Source organism: Podarcis gaigeae (assembly GCF_964106915.1).
Source record: "Podarcis gaigeae genome assembly, chromosome: 1".
Classification (NCBI taxonomy): domain Eukaryota; kingdom Metazoa; phylum Chordata; class Lepidosauria; order Squamata; family Lacertidae; genus Podarcis; species Podarcis gaigeae.
The window spans coordinates 60386709-60404100 of record NC_139678.1 but is presented as its reverse complement, the minus strand read 5'-3'; the positions used below and the strand labels follow the sequence as shown (position 1 = coordinate 60404100).

Sequence of the window (17392 nt, the reverse complement as noted above, 5' to 3'; positions counted from 1 at the left end):
GAATAGAACTATTAAGAAAAATCAATTCCAAACATCTTGAGTGCCTTTCTTTTTTCATGCAGATAATGCTGATATAAATAAAGAGGAAATGTAAAGGAATTTTTACATTGATTAAGTTATGGATCACAGTGCTTTAACACATGTAGTGATGGGGCGATGACAAGAGAGGTTTCTCTTCTTTTTTGTTAATTTAGCTATTTCATTGAAATTGATGGTTTCCTGCTGGGTCAAGCATTACACTTGTAATATTTTTACATTTTGATGTTCCTATCATTACAACTGGGAACTGACAATTTTTCAAAGAAAGCCTTGCAATAGTGCTGTGCTATTTTTATCATCTGTATTTTCATAGATTTTTAAAAATTATATTAGGATTTAATTACTTTAATGATTACTTTTTATTTATTTTTTTAGATTTGTGTATTTTAACTGTTTTAGTTTCTGTCAGCAGCCATGCATCCTGTTTAAATATAATAATAGTAATAATGATAATGCAAAATTTGATACATACTGTGGGGGAAATCACTTTATTCTGCTTTAAATTTGCATTTAAGAGACACACACATAGAGATATCCTTGTATCTTGAATATTGTTTGTTTGTTTGTTTGTTTATGTGTTTCATAGGAGGCATGGGATAGACTTTTATTGCACTAGCCATAGGCCATGGCATCATTCAGAAAAATAACAAAAAGAAAAACAACAATAACCATAAAAATGATCAGGCACCACACATACAGTATAAACCACAGTCACAACTACTAAGATTGTTTGTTGCATAAAATAGAATAGCAGAAGATTCTCTAGTAAAATGTGCCAAATTAAATATCTGAATCCCCTTTACAGTTGACCACTATTTTACCTAGTTCTTTCCTCCTGATCTTCTTAGCTGCCAATGCATAGAGTGCTACTTTATAAGTTACAAAGTCATCAGTATCGCTCAGCAGCCATTTCACCCTTTCCACCCTATTCAATTGAGTTCCATCGAAAACAGGGGGTTTATGAATCAGTCTCTTGGGTCTATATATAATGGGCACTGCAATAAATAGTGGCACAGGTCCTCCACACAGTGTTGCCCACACACACACAAAGTGTCTCTTCATAATGTACTTTGCCGTAGCGTCCATCCAACACCACCAAGGGCATTGATTGGAATCGTAATTCTGTGAAAGCGATTCTAAGCATGGCAAGTGGGAGCTTTGACAGGTAACTGGCCCGGGTATGCTCCATTTTAATAAGTGGGAACCATGGCAAACTCTTGGTAGAAGCCATAATGGTTAGATCCCTTTCTGCATCAGATCTAAAGAGACAATCTCTTAAGTGCCTCTTGTCCATCTTCATAGTCACCTGACAATCTTGTAATTGATATTGGGACAAGAGGCGTTGGATACCGTCCTTCCAACATTTGGTCTGTTTCTATTCTGTGTGTGACATAGTGGGGAATATCTCCTCTGAAAGAAACTGAAGTCTTTTCACATAATTTAAGCACAATTCTAGCCTGTATTGCTGTCACGTCAGCTTCAACGCAGAAAAGAGCAGCTGGAGTCCCGTTGGGGAGCAAGAGCACTTTCCTGATGAATTTGTTCTGCATTATTTCTAAGGCTTTGTTGGCATTTGGGTCCTTGCCCCATATCACTCCATGAAGCATCTGGGAGACCATTTTACTGGCAAAGATTTTTAATGCAGGTTCCTATAGCTGACCACCTGCCATCAAATAGAATTACATTCATGCCCCACAAGCTTTCTGCGCTTTGAGTTTCGTAGCCTCAATGTGCCCTATCCATGATAATGTCTCAGTGAAAGGGATTCCCAGATATCCGAAGGAGTGTATTTGCTCCAAGTTCTGCTGATCCATTTTCCATTTAAATCTGGGACTATGCTTCCCAAAGACCATAATTTTGGTCTTGAAGTAATTCACAATGAGCTCTTCCCGCTTGCAATACCTGCTGAAAGCTGTAAGCAAATTGTTAAGACCTAATCGGGAGAGCAATAGGAGACCACATCATCGGCGTTCAGCAGGCAAGATATCTTCCTATTGCTAATTGATGGGGCGGGGGGTTGCATCTGTGCTAGATGTGGCACAATATCATTTATATAAAAGTTAAAAAGTGTGGGAGCCAATATGCAGCCTTGTTTCATGCCTCTTGATGTCTTGAATGTCCGAGAGACCTTCTTTTAAGCCCACTCTGCCTTGTGTTTCGGTACCACTATACAGTTCACCAATTAATAATAATAGTCGTGGGTCTATATTAGCATTTGAGAATTTCTCCCACAGTCTGTTACGATTGATTGAGTCAAAAGCACCAGATAGGTCAATGAAGGCAGGTACAACCAGAAGCAGCCAATGAGGAGAAGTGCTGCCATTTGCCAGGACAGTGCAGGGAAGGAGCATGGTGGTGGTGAGGTTGAGCACTGTGATCAAACTGACCTCACCCTGACTTCACCCATGCACTGTCAGATTCTTCCCCATTTAAGACTAACACTCCATATGATGTAGGATAATGGCAATGTGGAATATAGCTTCACCTAGGCTAGGCGTTTTCTCATATGTACATGATCAATACTAGGATAACAGTACTGGTCCATGTTACAGAATACCAGGATGATTTATGTGATGTACTTGGAACATTAAAATGTATATATAAATTTTCATACCACACTGTCTCATACCCAAACACTACTTAACAACAAGAAGATACTTTCAGCCCCCACCTTCTCTAGAAGCCAGCTCTGTCCCCATATCCTGCTTTGGATTACAGACATCTTGAAAATAGCTGCAGATTACACCAGCCAGTTCCTCTCTCCCTCTCCCCAACCCCAATATACTCTGGAATTACTTTAGGATATTTCAGAATACTTTACATATGTCCATATAAACAAATGTACATTTTATATGTAAACAGACATTCATATAGATATGTTTTCTAGGACAAACATTTGGGCGGCTTTAGACATATTACTGACTGGGTGGGAAAAGGGAAGACAAAAATATTGATTGCTTTTTACCATACCACTGTCCTACACAAAACCACACACACATCCTGTCAGATATACCGGTAGTTATGCCATGACAGCTTCCAATGCGTGAGCCACTGCATCACAGGCACAAAAACACCAGCAACAAAGAGCTATATGTATCCCTGTGCACACAGAAGTTCAGTTCACCTTATACCAAACACTGCTTATGAGTATAACTTTTGATCACAGCACATGAAGAGAGGGAAAGATACAGCATTAAGACAGAGGACCCAAAAAGCTGGAAGAGACACACACATAGCCCTACTTGGGAAAAGTTCCACTGAGGGAGGAATTAAGTTTCTCTTACCAAGCAGGTAAAAGGAAAGACCAAGCAAGCAACAAGGGAAGCCACAAAACCACACACTTAATAGTAGCAACCAGGAAAAGTCTTGCCAGAGGGACCTCCCTCAACCTCATATCCACAATGCAGAAACCACAGAGCAATTTTTAAACTCCCAATCACAGCAGCAGACTGAAAACAAGACACGCCTGGGCATTCCTCACCTCATTACCCAGTCATGTGCATAAGGAGCACAATGGCTTGAAGAGTAGCCCTAGCCTGAAGGACCAGCACAGGTTTTCTATATAGGGGGTTTCAGGTTTGAATCCAGGGCTTAACACCACACTGCTAGGAGTGGGGAAGGACTCCCACACTCAATAGTATAGCTCCTATATGGGCAAAATAATCATTTTTAACTGTTCCTTCCTGTCTCACAAACAACTCATGTAACTAATCCTACTACCACCACACACTATATTCTTGTTGTATGTTTCTGACTGGAGTTCCAATGCAAGGTACCTGTAAATGTTTGAGGCAAAGAAGTGTTAGCAATAAGCTCAAGTTTCTGTGAGAGTTGTGAGGCCAAGTTGTTTATTTATTTATCAACCATATTTATAGACCACACTTCACCTAAAGTTCCCAGGGTAGTAATACACAGAATTAAAACCAAAGTTATACAAGCCAACATAAATTCCAGGCAAACAAAAGAGCAGCAGCAATAAAAATCCAATCTAATATACCTCACCCTTTCCCAAAAGCCCAAACAAAGCAGTGTGTCTTGAATGGGTGACAAATGACAGCAATGTCCTAGTGAGATGCACTTCAGGTTATTCCAAATGAATGGGGCTGTTACTGAGAAAGCCCACCCACAGGTCCCCACCACACAAATTTCTTTGGTGTGGGGACCACTAACAGAACTCCCCCCTCATTATCTTAACCCAGAGATCTTTAATGGACACTTAGGCACTCTGCACATTCTCCCTGTTTCTCTTCACCAGGGTTCCCCCATATATGCCCTGTGTTTGCATGACCTAAGACTAGAGAGATATAGTCCCACGGTACACACCCTATCATCTCAGTTGTGGTCCTCTTTTCTAGGGTTTTTATCCTGATGCTGATTTATTGCATACCTGTCAAGTGTCCCTATTTCCCTGAAACGTTCACAGAATTACAGAAGCAGTCCTGGCTTCTGATTTCATCTGGGAATGTCCCATTTTCCCCCTTCAGCGTCCCCACCAAGCACAGGAGGAGGATTGGCGGTGTTTGCAGCCAGCGCTTGCACATAGCAGGGGAACCCTTCATGAAACACAACCCTTGTGTGCAGGGGAGCATTGCTCTTGCTGGCCCCTCTCTGCCACTGCCAAAGCCACCAACGCTGTCATGGCTGCATGAGGTGCAGAGGAAGCAAGCAAAGTCAGAAGAAAGTGAGCAGCTGCCAGGTAGGGACTGTGCTCTTGCGCGAGCCAGCTGACACGTGTCTCAATTTTCTGCTGAAAAACATTGGCAGGTATAGGGTTGTAATTGGGTCCTGATTGTAATCATATACTATATTTCATTGTGGAGACATCAGAAAGGCAGGAGGACAATATTTTATTTTCCTCTTCGCATCAGCTCCATGGTCAATATAATGATCCACTATTTGTGTATTTATATATTATTATGGTGGTGTCTACTCTTTATCTGTCCTGGCCACATCCCCACCTTGTTTGGGTTGCTATACTAGGAGAGTTATATAGCAGAACTGTAGGGGTGGCGTATCCGTGCAGCTGCACTAGTAACTCTCATGTGGCAACAGTACAGCCCCCTCAAACATAAATGTGTTCCAGCAACAAAGCAAAAACTTTTCAAATAAAATTAGTATTAAAGCTATCTGGCATAATTACTAGTGGTTTTGATATACTTTACTTTTAGGATACCAAGGCAGAGATTGGTGAGGGAAGGAACATGCTTCATATGCAAGAAATATGTCAGCCTTCCAAATTATTAGTTACTTGCACTTTCATTCCTGTTAAATATATAAAGATATTAGCCTTACCTTGAAATAAAAATGCTTTACTGGCATTATGTAGTCCAGACACCTGTGTAACTCCAATAGTCATGTTGACTAGATCCAGTTCTGTGATGATATCAATTTGTAAGTTGGGGTCCATTCCAAGGCCTACAACTGGTTGAAAAGAAGTCAGGTTTTAATTTTTAGTTCAAGTAAAATAACTACATACGCTGTGCAACCATGAACAGTGCTACAGCCACATTCCATTTTTAAATAGCCCTAGTCCTACAAGCAACAAAAATGATCCACTGCATTAACTGAAACTGAACTCCCATCTTTCCAGATCTTTTTTACCGTATGGGACAGGGCACAATAAAGCACCATCATTAATGCAACAGCATGACATGATAAATGAGCCCTGCAATTAAACAAACCTTAAGAACTAGAAAGATGAATAACATGAAGACAGACAGAGATCGGATGGAGAATTTTGTAATGTATTGGGCAAGTAATGGCTGTGTTTAATGAGATATGCTATTACGAAGGACTGAGTCTTATACACACACTTACAACCCACTAAAACACTTTAGTAGCCCATATATTGCTACCTGTGTTAATTCCTTTCATTGGATTATCCAAGTATTTTGAATGCAACTTGGACAAATAACATTGCATATTGCCTTTTCTAGTTTGGGTTTTCACCAAAGGCAAAAATGTACTACTGCATTTGGAACATTATCTTGGTGCTCAAGTACAGGATGCATAAATTCACTGTGGTTTTTCCTGAAAACATCCAAACTGCAGGCTGGTTTCCAAACAAGTCATATTTAAGAGTACACTCATTGCCAGCAATTTAAGTTATTATTAAGAAATTCATTGATTTCATACTCCAGCTATGACTAACCCAGTACAGTGGTACCTCAGGTTGCAAACACCTCAGGTTACAAATACTTCAGGTTACAAACTCCGCTATCCCAGAAATAGTTCCTTGGGTTAAGAACTTTGCTTCAGGATGAGAACAGAAATGACGCGGCAGCAGCTGGAGGCCCCATTAGCTAAAGTGGTACCTCAGGTTAAGAACAGTTTCAGGTTAAGAACGGACCTCCAGAACGAATTAAGTTCGTAATCAGAGGTACCACTGTATTTATATCTCCCTCACTTGGGAAATTCAGATTTCTGATACAGCTTCAACTTGTGCATTTTGCAGGTTAAAAAAATGCAATGGTTGCCATTCCATTATGATACTGTTAACAGATCACCCTGCTAGGCAAAGGAGCTAGACCTGCTATACCTCTCAAAGGAGCAGTGTAAGGTAATAACTGCTTAAAGTAATACGCACCAAGGTGTGTGTGCACAATCCTTCCATAGCGAATGTGCAGTAACAGACTGCCAGTACTGTTAGGTTTTGCTGGAAGATGCAGTTGCATGATGTCAGAGGACTGCAACTTATGTGCTATAACAAGGACTTAATACATTGCCTTATTCAAGCAGGCAATCAGCACTGCATTAACAAAGCTGATGCCACTCACTACATGTATAGCTGCCACTCACAAACCACCAGAGGCTCAAGCTTCTGAAGACATTTTCTTCAGCTACCTTAGTCCTGCTTCTTCTATTGCAACTTTCTGACACTGCAATTGTCTCCTTGTTCTCCACATAAGCAAACTACAGTTACGATTCCTACCAACAACAAAAAAGCAATTTATAAAGGGGTTAGGTAGCTGTGAAACTGAACTCTACATATTCCCACAAAAAAGTGAAAAGGCAGCTTAGTAAAATATCCAAAGACAAGAAAGATTGGCTGAAAATATACCAGGAGAAGGGATTAGTAGTACATGTCGTGTACAATTCCATAATTTTAAAGGTAAGGTAAAGGACCCCTGACAGTTAAGTCCAGTTGCAGATGGCTCTGGGGTTGAAGCACTCATCTCACTTTACAAGCCAAGGGAGCCGGCGTTTGTCTGCAGACAGTTCTTATGGGTCATGTGGCCAGCATGACTAAGCCGCTTCTGGCGCAATGGAACACCGAAACTAGAGCAGCGCACAAAAATGTCGTTTACCTTCCTGCCGGCACTTTTTGCCGTGCTTTCTAAATGCTAGGTTGGCAGGAGCTGGGACCGAGTAACGGGAGCTCACCCCGTCGTGGGGATTCGAACCACCGACCTTCTGATCAGCAAGCCCAAGAGGCTCAGTGGTTTAGGCCACAGCACCACCTGCGTCCTCCTCATAATTATTATTATATTTTTGATTACAACATTTTCCTACAAATGAGAACCAGAGAAGAGGGTGTGCTTAATCCTTTCCCTTTCTGCTGATTGATCACTCTAAAATTGCACAAACACCCCGAATTATGGGATATGCAGTCAAATCTAACAATGCATATTCTTGATAGCAAAACCATACATCTGTACTGCTGATAGGCAAACTCAGACCATAAAAACATAATTGGTAGAGAAGGCTCTGTGTGGTGATATTACCCCTCCTGTCCTGGAAGGGAAGAAACAAAAAAGTATTTCCTGTTCTTTCTCTTTCTCTTCAACCAGCCATGGAGGGGGTCATCTGACTGCTTGCTCCCATATCAAGTCCATGCCTGACGCTGTTTTTGTTGTAAACACAAGTCTTTTGCCTGCGTTTGTTTTTGCTGCTGCTGCTGCTGCTTCTGCTGCTGCTTAGGGTGAATGCTTGTCTGTGAGTAAACTATATGTTTTAAACTTACTTTTCAGTCTGCAGCTGATAAACGCTGTAACAAAGGAGGAGCTCAGCCAAACAGCTAACACCTATGCTTTCAATTAAACTACATAAAATGGGATTAAAACTTTTCTCAGCCCCACACTTTTAAATGCAAGCAGTAAGCTGATCCTTCTGCCTGTTAACCTACATATGTGGGTTCTGTAGGGGGACAAAACATAGTTAATTATATTCCCTCACCTACCTAATAAAACCCATCACAAATTACGTTCCCAATCATAGAGACAAAAGCCACTTGGGGGTTTTAATGGATGAACAGCAGGAAAGTAAAGAGTTAAGCACACACTATTACACCCACCAATTTTCTGTTCCCAATTAGCCTCCTGCAGCTGCTTTGAAAATTTAAAAAGTGGGGAGGGGGGGGAGAGAGACTCACAGAACTGCCAATCACACATATAGTCTGACCCACAGCTCCACCCAATTCAGTATTGTGCTGTCCTTCCGTAACACCAGCAGCACGTATATATAAAGTACTTTAGAGTTCTCACATGTATACAGACATTTAAGCAAGAATTTCAGCACAGCAATGGTGTAAGACAGGACAGCACTGTTACAATTTTGGGCAATGGGCATTTACGGCTGAAAATCAATGTAAAGGTATCGAATCCAAGAAACTGATGAGCTAAGACTATATTTGTACCATCACATCCTAGTGTCAGATTCAACTATCCCATTCTGCTAGAGAAAACCAGCACAAGGACTCTCCCTTCTCTTTCACCTGCATATCCCCCAAGTTCACTCTGTAGGGCTGAGAGAACCCCAAAAAGAGGCGGGGATGAGGAAGGGGAGTTCTACCAGGCAAGCAAAGCTGATCTCCTTAGCTGACAGAATGATCTCCTTGGTACTACGTTGACCTTAGTCTCATAAAATGCAATTCCGTACATTTCTTCTCAGAAGCAAGTCTAATTGAATTAAGTGGAGCTTATTACCCGGTAGGACTGTAGTCGTGGCCACACAGATGACCCATGCCCTCACTTATTTACAAAGTACAAGGTTTCCTCCTTGGCACTGATGGGAAAGAAGACTACAAAAACTATACTTGTGGCTGCTGGAAGGGTCAACACACATTAAAATCCATTTCACTGGTGCAGCAAAAGAGCCCCATATAAAGTAGCAGGCTTCCACATATGTGGAATAAGCTTCTGCAAAATGTGAATGATCTCACACTTAAACACCATCAACCTGCCATTTCCGAAATTTTATCAAGAATATGCAATATAAATGTGTGTACAGTGGTACCTCAGGTTACATATGCTTCAGGTTACAGACTCTGCTAATCCAGAAATATTACCTCGGGTTAAGAACTTTGCTTCAGGATGAGAACAGAAATTGTGCTCCGGCGGCATGGCAGCAGCAGGAGGCCCCATTAGCTAAAGTGGTGCTTCAGGTTAAGAACAGTTTCAGGTTAAGAATGGACCTCCAGAATGAATTAAGTACTTAACCCGAGGTACCACTGTCTATGAGACTACAAGGGTTCCAGTAGAGCATTCTGGCTACATTCTTAGAGCTACACTTACTTAAGTCCATTGATTTTAATGGTTCTACTTCGAACATGTCTAATGTTGGATATCCCACAGGCTATTTTGTTCATATTTTGGTAGTAGCTGTTTATCTTTCCCATGCAAAAATAAATCAGTTAAGATATGAGTGGATATTTATGCCCAGAGGTCAGAATGAAAGCTGTTTCTGCATCTATTTAGTCTAGGAAATAAAGGATATCAGCAGACTCATAAAACTGCTCTGCAGGTGATTATGCACTATTCCAACGAGATCAACAGACTCAGAAATAGATCAGTAAAGCTGAATTTTACAAGGGGGAGCCAATGTAATGAATGTAATGTGGCATGTGTCTTGGATGTACTGCAGAAATCACCCTTGTTCCTTTTGAATTTTTCCAGTGATTTAAAATGAAATAAACACAAAGGAATAAATTCCAACCATGAAATGAATAGTAAAACTGCAACTGATCTCAGTGCTTTCAAAGTTGAACCTAGATATTAAAGTTTATGAACGATGTGTGCAGAAGCCTGGGTATCCTTAGTCTCCACAAGGTTATTGTGGTCTTTGAGGATTTGCTCCTGTTGAATTTGTGAATTGGGGACCCTTGTCAGCTAGCTTGCCCAAAATCCATTCAACTATAGAGTACCGTATTTTTTACGGCTGCATTTTTGAATACTATACAATTATACAGAATATTATTTTAACAGATGTGTGGCTCATTTAAGACCAACTCATGTTTTGATTTTACAGTAAGGAAATGAAAAAAACAAAGGGTTGTGAAAATGTTTCTTTTCCACAAGGAAAATAAATCTGATGTGTCTTTACACACTGTGGGTACACAATATATCTCTGCTTTTTTCTTACAGAGATGCACAGATTTTTCTGTGTGCCAGAAAAACAACAGGTGAAGAACTGCATGACTTTTATATTAAAACAAAAAGAATAGACTGGTAAATATAATGTGTATGAACATTTAAATTTAGAACCTGTTTTGGAAATTTCAGAGATTTACCAGCAAGTCAGACCTCCATGCTGCCACTTTCAATATGGTTGTAGAAATTCCTGCATCTGCCTTACACAGATAAAATTTGAGTATGTTCCAAAACCTACAGAAATAAAACATTAAAGGGTTCTTCTTTTACCAGGCAAACATCTCTACTCAGAATTAAGCACGACAGAAATCAACAAGACTTGCTCCAGGTACGTAGGTATAGGATTGCTACCCTTAATCTCATGCATGGTTGGCAGAGATGGGTAGGCCCAAGGCCTTTTAGAAAAAACTAGTTTGCTTTTCTCCTCCCTGCTTTAACATTTGAAAAGAACAACAACTGGCAATTTGTGCTCTTTATGAGCATCCAAAATTTGCTGCCTGCCTTGCTCTCTTTAACAATAGGGTCAGTTAGCCCTGTGAAGAACAGCTGGAAGAGCTAGACATATTATTAAGAACTCAATAGAAGCTATTATAACTAGGTAGCTGAATCCTGATAAAACTGTTCTTAAGCATCTTTACAGGAACACTACATACATTTCTTCACACAACAAAAGCAAGTTTGCACAACCATTAAAAAAAAATCACTACTGAACCCCTGTCTACATGATGATGTGACATTACACGCTGCTGGTTTAGGCTCAGGCTGCATATTTGGATGCCAAGTGAAAGACAGTCCATGCAAGTTGTTTAGGTCACATAAAAGTCAGCTCAGCTTACATAAATGTTTAGGGAAATTTAACACACTAATTCTGCAGTACCCAAGCATAGTGTGAATTTTATCGATATCCCGTATTAACTGGCCTTTAAATCTCCTGCTGGCTTCATTCATAACAGATGTTGAGAAGAGCCACAGAGGTGTATTTGACTTCACTTTCAGGCTGGTACTGCCATCTTCAGTAACTGTAACTAAGGTCTATAATGAATGGCAGAGCTGAGGAGAAATGCCAGGTACACCCAGAGACCTGATATTTTTGCAGACCTGGACAATGCTAGCGGTTTTAAATTTATACTGCCAATAGCGCAGCGAATGCATAGTTGCGGCTCAACGGGCGCGCAGGATCTAGACATTTCCCGTCAACTATTCCTTTTATTCCAGAGACTTTCACAACATGCAGCCAGTGCTCCTACTGTCAATAGAGGTGTATATTCCCAGTTAGCAAAGTCATTGCGATTGGAATACAGTTCCAAGTGTGTCACAATACAATATCTTGTTTCAAGCTTTCCTCTAGTCCTCTTGTCTGTTTCCACTTCATTTCTTCAATTCTTTTTATTTCCATTCTTTCTCCTTCTCTCTTTCTCCCCACTCACTGCTCTTAGCCCATTTCTGATTCCTTTTCTCCTCTTGGTGGCTATGCCCCTCAGACCTCTTCTTACTTTCAGATGGGTATTTATAATGGGATGGGTGCTCCTCATGCACACTTTTTTATTTATGTCATTGTTTGCAGTCATACACACAAGATCATTGGCATCAAAATTCCACTCTGCATTTTTATACCATTTAAGCAAGATTCATCGGGGGACGACGACGATTTGGTATGCTAAAAAAAGGAGAACTTGTTACCAATCACCCATTTCCAGTATCTAAATATTTACAGTATTAAGCCACTTTCTGGGGTTTAACCTCGAATTCCACTCATGCAAAGCCCCACCATCAGCAGAGTGAGGTGGTCATTTCAGGCAGATGAATGATGCCAAGTGTCATGAAAGAAAAGCAAACTGATAGTTATTTAACTTATCATTGTTGTATTTTAACTCCCAGGGAAATATGCTTTGGGGATTTTCTGGCTCAAGTACCAAAATATTCCTGGCCAGCCTTTGGTACTATGTACTGTGGCATGAAGAAGGGTTCTGTTGACAAGTAGATAACAACCTGGCAAGAGACCTTTGAGAAGAGACTGCATTTTATACAGGGATTTCAATTAAACCACCAACTTGGGACAGCATTAAAAAGTGGTTAGACGAATTTATGGAGGATAAGGCTATCAATGGCAACTAGCCATAACAGCTCTATTACTTGCAGTATGCCTTAGTTTTCTGGGACTCACAAACAGGAGAGTGCTACTCTACTCATATTTTGTTTCCATTTGGTTGGTCACTGTGATGAACAGAATGCTCCTTTTGTTTGACCCAGTAGGGTTCCTCTTATGCTCATATGAACTGCAGCTCCTTAGTGTTATGTATCTGCCTGACAATAATTTTGCTCCAAATAAAAGTAAGTCTGTAGTGTAATATAATCAGTATAGCAATTAATAAATAACTGGTTTCTATGCTTGTAAAACATTGAAAGCCTATTTTGACATAAAGTGATTTATACTAAAGAAATAAACAATCAACTACATAATTAAAAGGGGTCCTTTAAATGCTTCTCCAACAGCTTTGAAAGCTGCTCTTCTGTGAGTCATGAGCCATATTTAGATAAGACAAACACAAGGGTAGGATGATTGTATGCGTCTTTCCCATAGAATTATCACTACCACAATGCTCTATCCACATGGTTGTTAATATCCAAGCAAAGTATGAGTTGCTTAAACCAAAGGTGGCTCTCATATATATACAGCAATGTTTTGGCCCCATAATTAATTTCTTTCTGCTAAGTTAAATGACAAAGAAAACTCTCCCTCCTTTGCAAATCTGGAAAATGATCATGTCCCAAAAGTAATGCCGTGAAGCAATGGGAGAAGAAACTGTCTCCTTCACAGGATTGTGGAAAGTAATTACTCATGTCAACAGAAAAAGTATCTTTAAAGTACCCAATTTGTACTCAAAACCCTACAATCTTGCCACCTTACTGTGCTTTTATCAGTCTCTTGGCTACCTGGAACATGACCATCATAGAAGAGCTTCAATTGATTGCTGTATGCCTAAGTATCTCATGGATGCACCCCCAGGTCACAATTCTTTGCTTTCATCTTGCCTATACAGAAGGAACATTCGGTTTAATGCACTTACAGTTAACCATCCTCATGCAATATTTACTGCTCATAACTATTATGAAACTTCTTTCAAAACAAAAAATCTTGTCTGACAAAAATCTAAATAGCAAAAGGATGCTCACCACAACTTTCCAAATTATTCACCTCATAACTAAGCCATAACATTTTGCTGTAATTTTATGGATGAGAAAATTTCATCTAACTGCATCATCCATATAACTTATTCATATGAGGATCTACGAGTAAAGGCCTGGTTGTTAATTAGATCCTATTTACAGGATTCAAGAATGAGCAAGTTGCATGGATGGCCTATGCAGACAAGGATACAATCATTCAAGTCCCAGTGATTTCCATAAAAGAGAGCTAAAGGCTCATGTATCACTGTCCCCTACGTAAACGAATAGGATTTATAAACTGCATAATGTTGGATGACTTGTGCCCAAAGAGTTTCCCATTTGTGGACCATACTTATTAATCACTCCAAAGCACATTTGATGTAAAGTGCTTTACAGACTTGTTTTCAATACCCTAGTGAAATAAACTGCTTAATTCCTTTCTGACTAGTGAAAGCTGACATAAAGGGGGTCATATGTGCAGATGCAAGTCCCAACTACCTACCATAAAAGCTTATTCCAGGAGCCACCTAAACACAGATGTTCTGATGGATCTGCCCCCTTAGTCTTAAAACTAGCTATAGCTAGAATATCAAACACAAGCTCAAATTATGCAATCTTGGTAATCTGTAGAAGTAAAGATATTTTCTTCACAGACATCTCCAAAAGAGTGCCTGCCAGACTGACCCTAAAGATGCTTTACTTTAGGAAGTAACAGCACAATCCCTAACCATATTGACTCAAAAGTTCTGTTGAATTCAATGGGGCTTACTCCAAGGTAAGTGGTGTTGGGATTGCAGTCTAAATCATGCTAAATTTAGTGCAACTTACTAAGTATGCCTTATACCTGCAGGGTTTAGACACAGATTAGGATAAGGGGTATTACTGAAATGTTGAATTTTCATTTCAACTAGGGAAGCAATATCTACAAAAAAACTATTTAGAAAATTAACTTCCTTCAAAATAATATAAAGCAAAGAGTCTTTTTAAAAAGCTCTGTAAACAGATGGGAAGAGAACAAAAGAAACAAGCAAAAAGCCCAAACTATTCCTGCTTAATTCCTTTTTTTAAAAGAAATTTTCCTAATTCTCCTAACTGCACATACAGGATTGACAACCCTAAAGAACTATTCCTATTAAGGCACCCTTTTTAATTAAGATGGCCCCCACTGCAACCAATGTAGCAAGTATTTGTTAAGAGAGAAAGACATAAGGATAGCAGCCCACATGCATCCATTTCTTCCTTCTGCAGGCTTTCAACATTATGATCAGATTGCCCTAAAAAGCAGTTTGCTCCAGTTAAGTCTCAATTAAAGTGTGTTCTAGAAGACAGGAAGCTAAAGGGGGTGGGTAATCAGATGTACACAGAAGGTTCTTTTTTCCCATCCCTCTTGAACAGGACTACTCTGACAAATCACTATTATAAATGCCAGAATTAAGCAGATTGCTCCCCACCATGTGAAATGAAAGCATTCTGGAAACCAGCTGTTTGTACTCCCCTCCGTCTCTGTCAAAGAAACCCTTAGGGACCTGATCTCTTGCATTCTCTAAAGTGGTGTGCAGTGGGTTTCCCTGAAGCTCTCCACTGTTAGTACTTAAAATCCTCTCCACCTTCTTCATAAGCAAACAAAAAGAAGGATGGATGTCTAGGAAGATTTCTCAAACTTTTCATTTCCTGAATTTTTGTTAGATTAAAGCCTATAAAATAGAAATAATAATCGAAAAGAGCAAGTGAACTCATCTTCGGGAAGCAACAGAAAGTTAATGTCCAGAACGTTTCCGGCACTCATCTGGAAAGGGGAACAGGGAGATTTCTCACTGAGAACAAGACTTGAAAAAGCAAGACCACTTGTCATACACACAGCGCCCTGAACTGTTAGTAGCCGATGGTGGCTGTTTTCTTTCTTTCATCAAGGCCATTGTGATGAGCTAGAATCACTGCATCCGATTTCAATATCTCCAGCTGATCTTATCCTTGAGCGTTTTCCCTCCCTATATTTTATCCTCCTCCTGGATCAGACATAACAGTTTCAGTGAAAAGCCAAGCTAACTGCATGTCCGTGGCTGAGAAGACAATAAAAGAGTGCCACCCATGTGCAAAGCCCAGAAACAGGCACTCCCGCTTTTCTGGGAGGAGAAATCCCTGGTGGAATAACGCTCATCTTAAAACGCGCACACACACACACCCTCGTTGTCTTGCGAGCCTCGACAATGAGATTATCTACCTCTGGCAGGTAGAAGTCACCTGCTTTTTTCAGCGTGCTCACAGGAGGGGATGAATGAATCCTTAAACTGGTGCTTGCGTTATATGAACACATCAATTTACAAATCATAAAAGGCTTGACAAAGGGGGATCAGAAGGCTAGGACGGGGGGGGCGTTGTGGGTCTGGGGTTTGCAGTAACGACTGATAAACGTAAGCAGCTTGCTCCGCTGCCTCTCCTTCCACCGCGCGCCACCGCTGCCACTGAAGCGGTCCGATGCCTCCTAAAACAGATTGGCTGGGGTGGGGCTTAAGCAGGACTTGCAAGGTCCTGAGAGAGCTACTGCCATTGCAATGCAAAGTTTCCGAGTTCCGCCTCGCAAGCCGCGGCAAAAAAAGGGAAAAGGCGGTTGGATGGGGCAGGTGGCGGCGCCCTGGGATCGCGGGTCTCCTCCTGGACCTCCAAGGTAGCCAGCGACACTATCGAGATCTCTTTTCCTCCCACTTTCCAGCCCTTGGGCTTTTGCTCCCTCCTCCCCAAAAGCCACAATCCATAACGGTCGCTTTTCAGCACAAAATCGATTACCTTAAAGATAGAACACCCCACCCCTTTCCCCTCTGTCCCCTTGATCCTCGCCGTCATTCACTGACACGCAGCCCAGTTTCTGCGCTAACTCGCGGCTGGAGGACTAGAGCAAGAATAGTCCCCGGTCCCACTTTTCAAAAAGAGAGGAGAGAGAGATAGCACCTAAGGGGAAGAGATCGGCTGCTCCACAATGCCTACTAGCTATCTATTGTCTTTGCAACAGATACACCGAATGCGTGAGCGAGGATTATTTCCTATTAATATATTCTCCTCCGTAACGACCCCCGTGCCCGTCGCGAGCAGCGCCTTTGCAGCTGCTTCGCACCTCCCTTTCCGTGCAAGGCTGCTGGGGCGGGGATGCCCCCCCACTCCCCCCAAAAAAATCTCCGTCCGCCACCCCTTCTGCCTTACCTGTTCTCGCAGCTGCCAGGCAAACCCAAACGCCTACAATTACATCCATCTGGGCTGGTCGCGCTGTATTCTCCGTTGAGATCCCGGCGCACGGCAGAGCCTGGCTCTAGCACTCTTCGGAGCTGCGGAGCCTCCAAACTTGAAGCGCTCGTTTTGCCAGGGCTTCGAATAGAAAGAGAGATGGGGAGGGAGGGAGGAAGGAAGGGGGGAGTAAGGAGAGAGAGAGAGAGAGAGACAGCGGTACACAACCAGCGGCCAGAGCTGCTACCCTGGAAGAGCCCACGTGTTCTCCTCGGGGATGATCCCGGCTCTGGTTGCCTTTTCCCCCGCGGGGCTCCGCGGCGCACGCCCAGCCTGACGCTCAATCTTTGTTCAGCTCTTTCTCCGCCGCCGCCCCCGCCGCCTCCAGTTGCCTCCGCCTGCCGCCAGGAGAGTGGCACCGTGAGCTCATCGCTTGAGCGGATCCCCCTCTTGGCGCCTAATGGATCAGTCTGAAGCACTACCAACCCCCTCTAAAGAGGGAGGCAAAGGCATCTTCTGAAAGAACCTGGGCAAGTGAACAGGAAGGGAGGCTGTCCAGAGAGCCGTCCAACTTACTCCGAAAAAGAGAGAGAGGAGTCTGC

General features: G+C 41.6%; 1 protein-coding gene across 4 annotated transcripts in view; it reads right to left on the bottom strand.

The window, feature by feature from the left end:
• The window catches only part of NELL1 (neural EGFL like 1), a 376161-nt gene extending 359003 nt beyond the window's left edge, over nucleotides 1-17158 (bottom strand). Inside the window, exons 1-2 of one of the 4 annotated variants that reach the window (XM_083750218.1) lie at nucleotides 16770-17158; nucleotides 5332-5460 (exon numbers count right to left, since the gene is read on the bottom strand). In XM_083750218.1, the coding sequence (XP_083606344.1) occupies nucleotides 5332-5460; nucleotides 16770-16818 (178 nt within the window). In that variant the 5' untranslated portion in view covers nucleotides 16819-17158. The remainder of the gene's footprint in view (nucleotides 1-5331; nucleotides 5461-16769) is intronic. The other 3 variants (XM_083750217.1, XM_083750220.1, XM_083750219.1) reach the window with 3 other exon arrangements.
• Nucleotides 17159-17392: the final 234 nt, after the last annotated feature.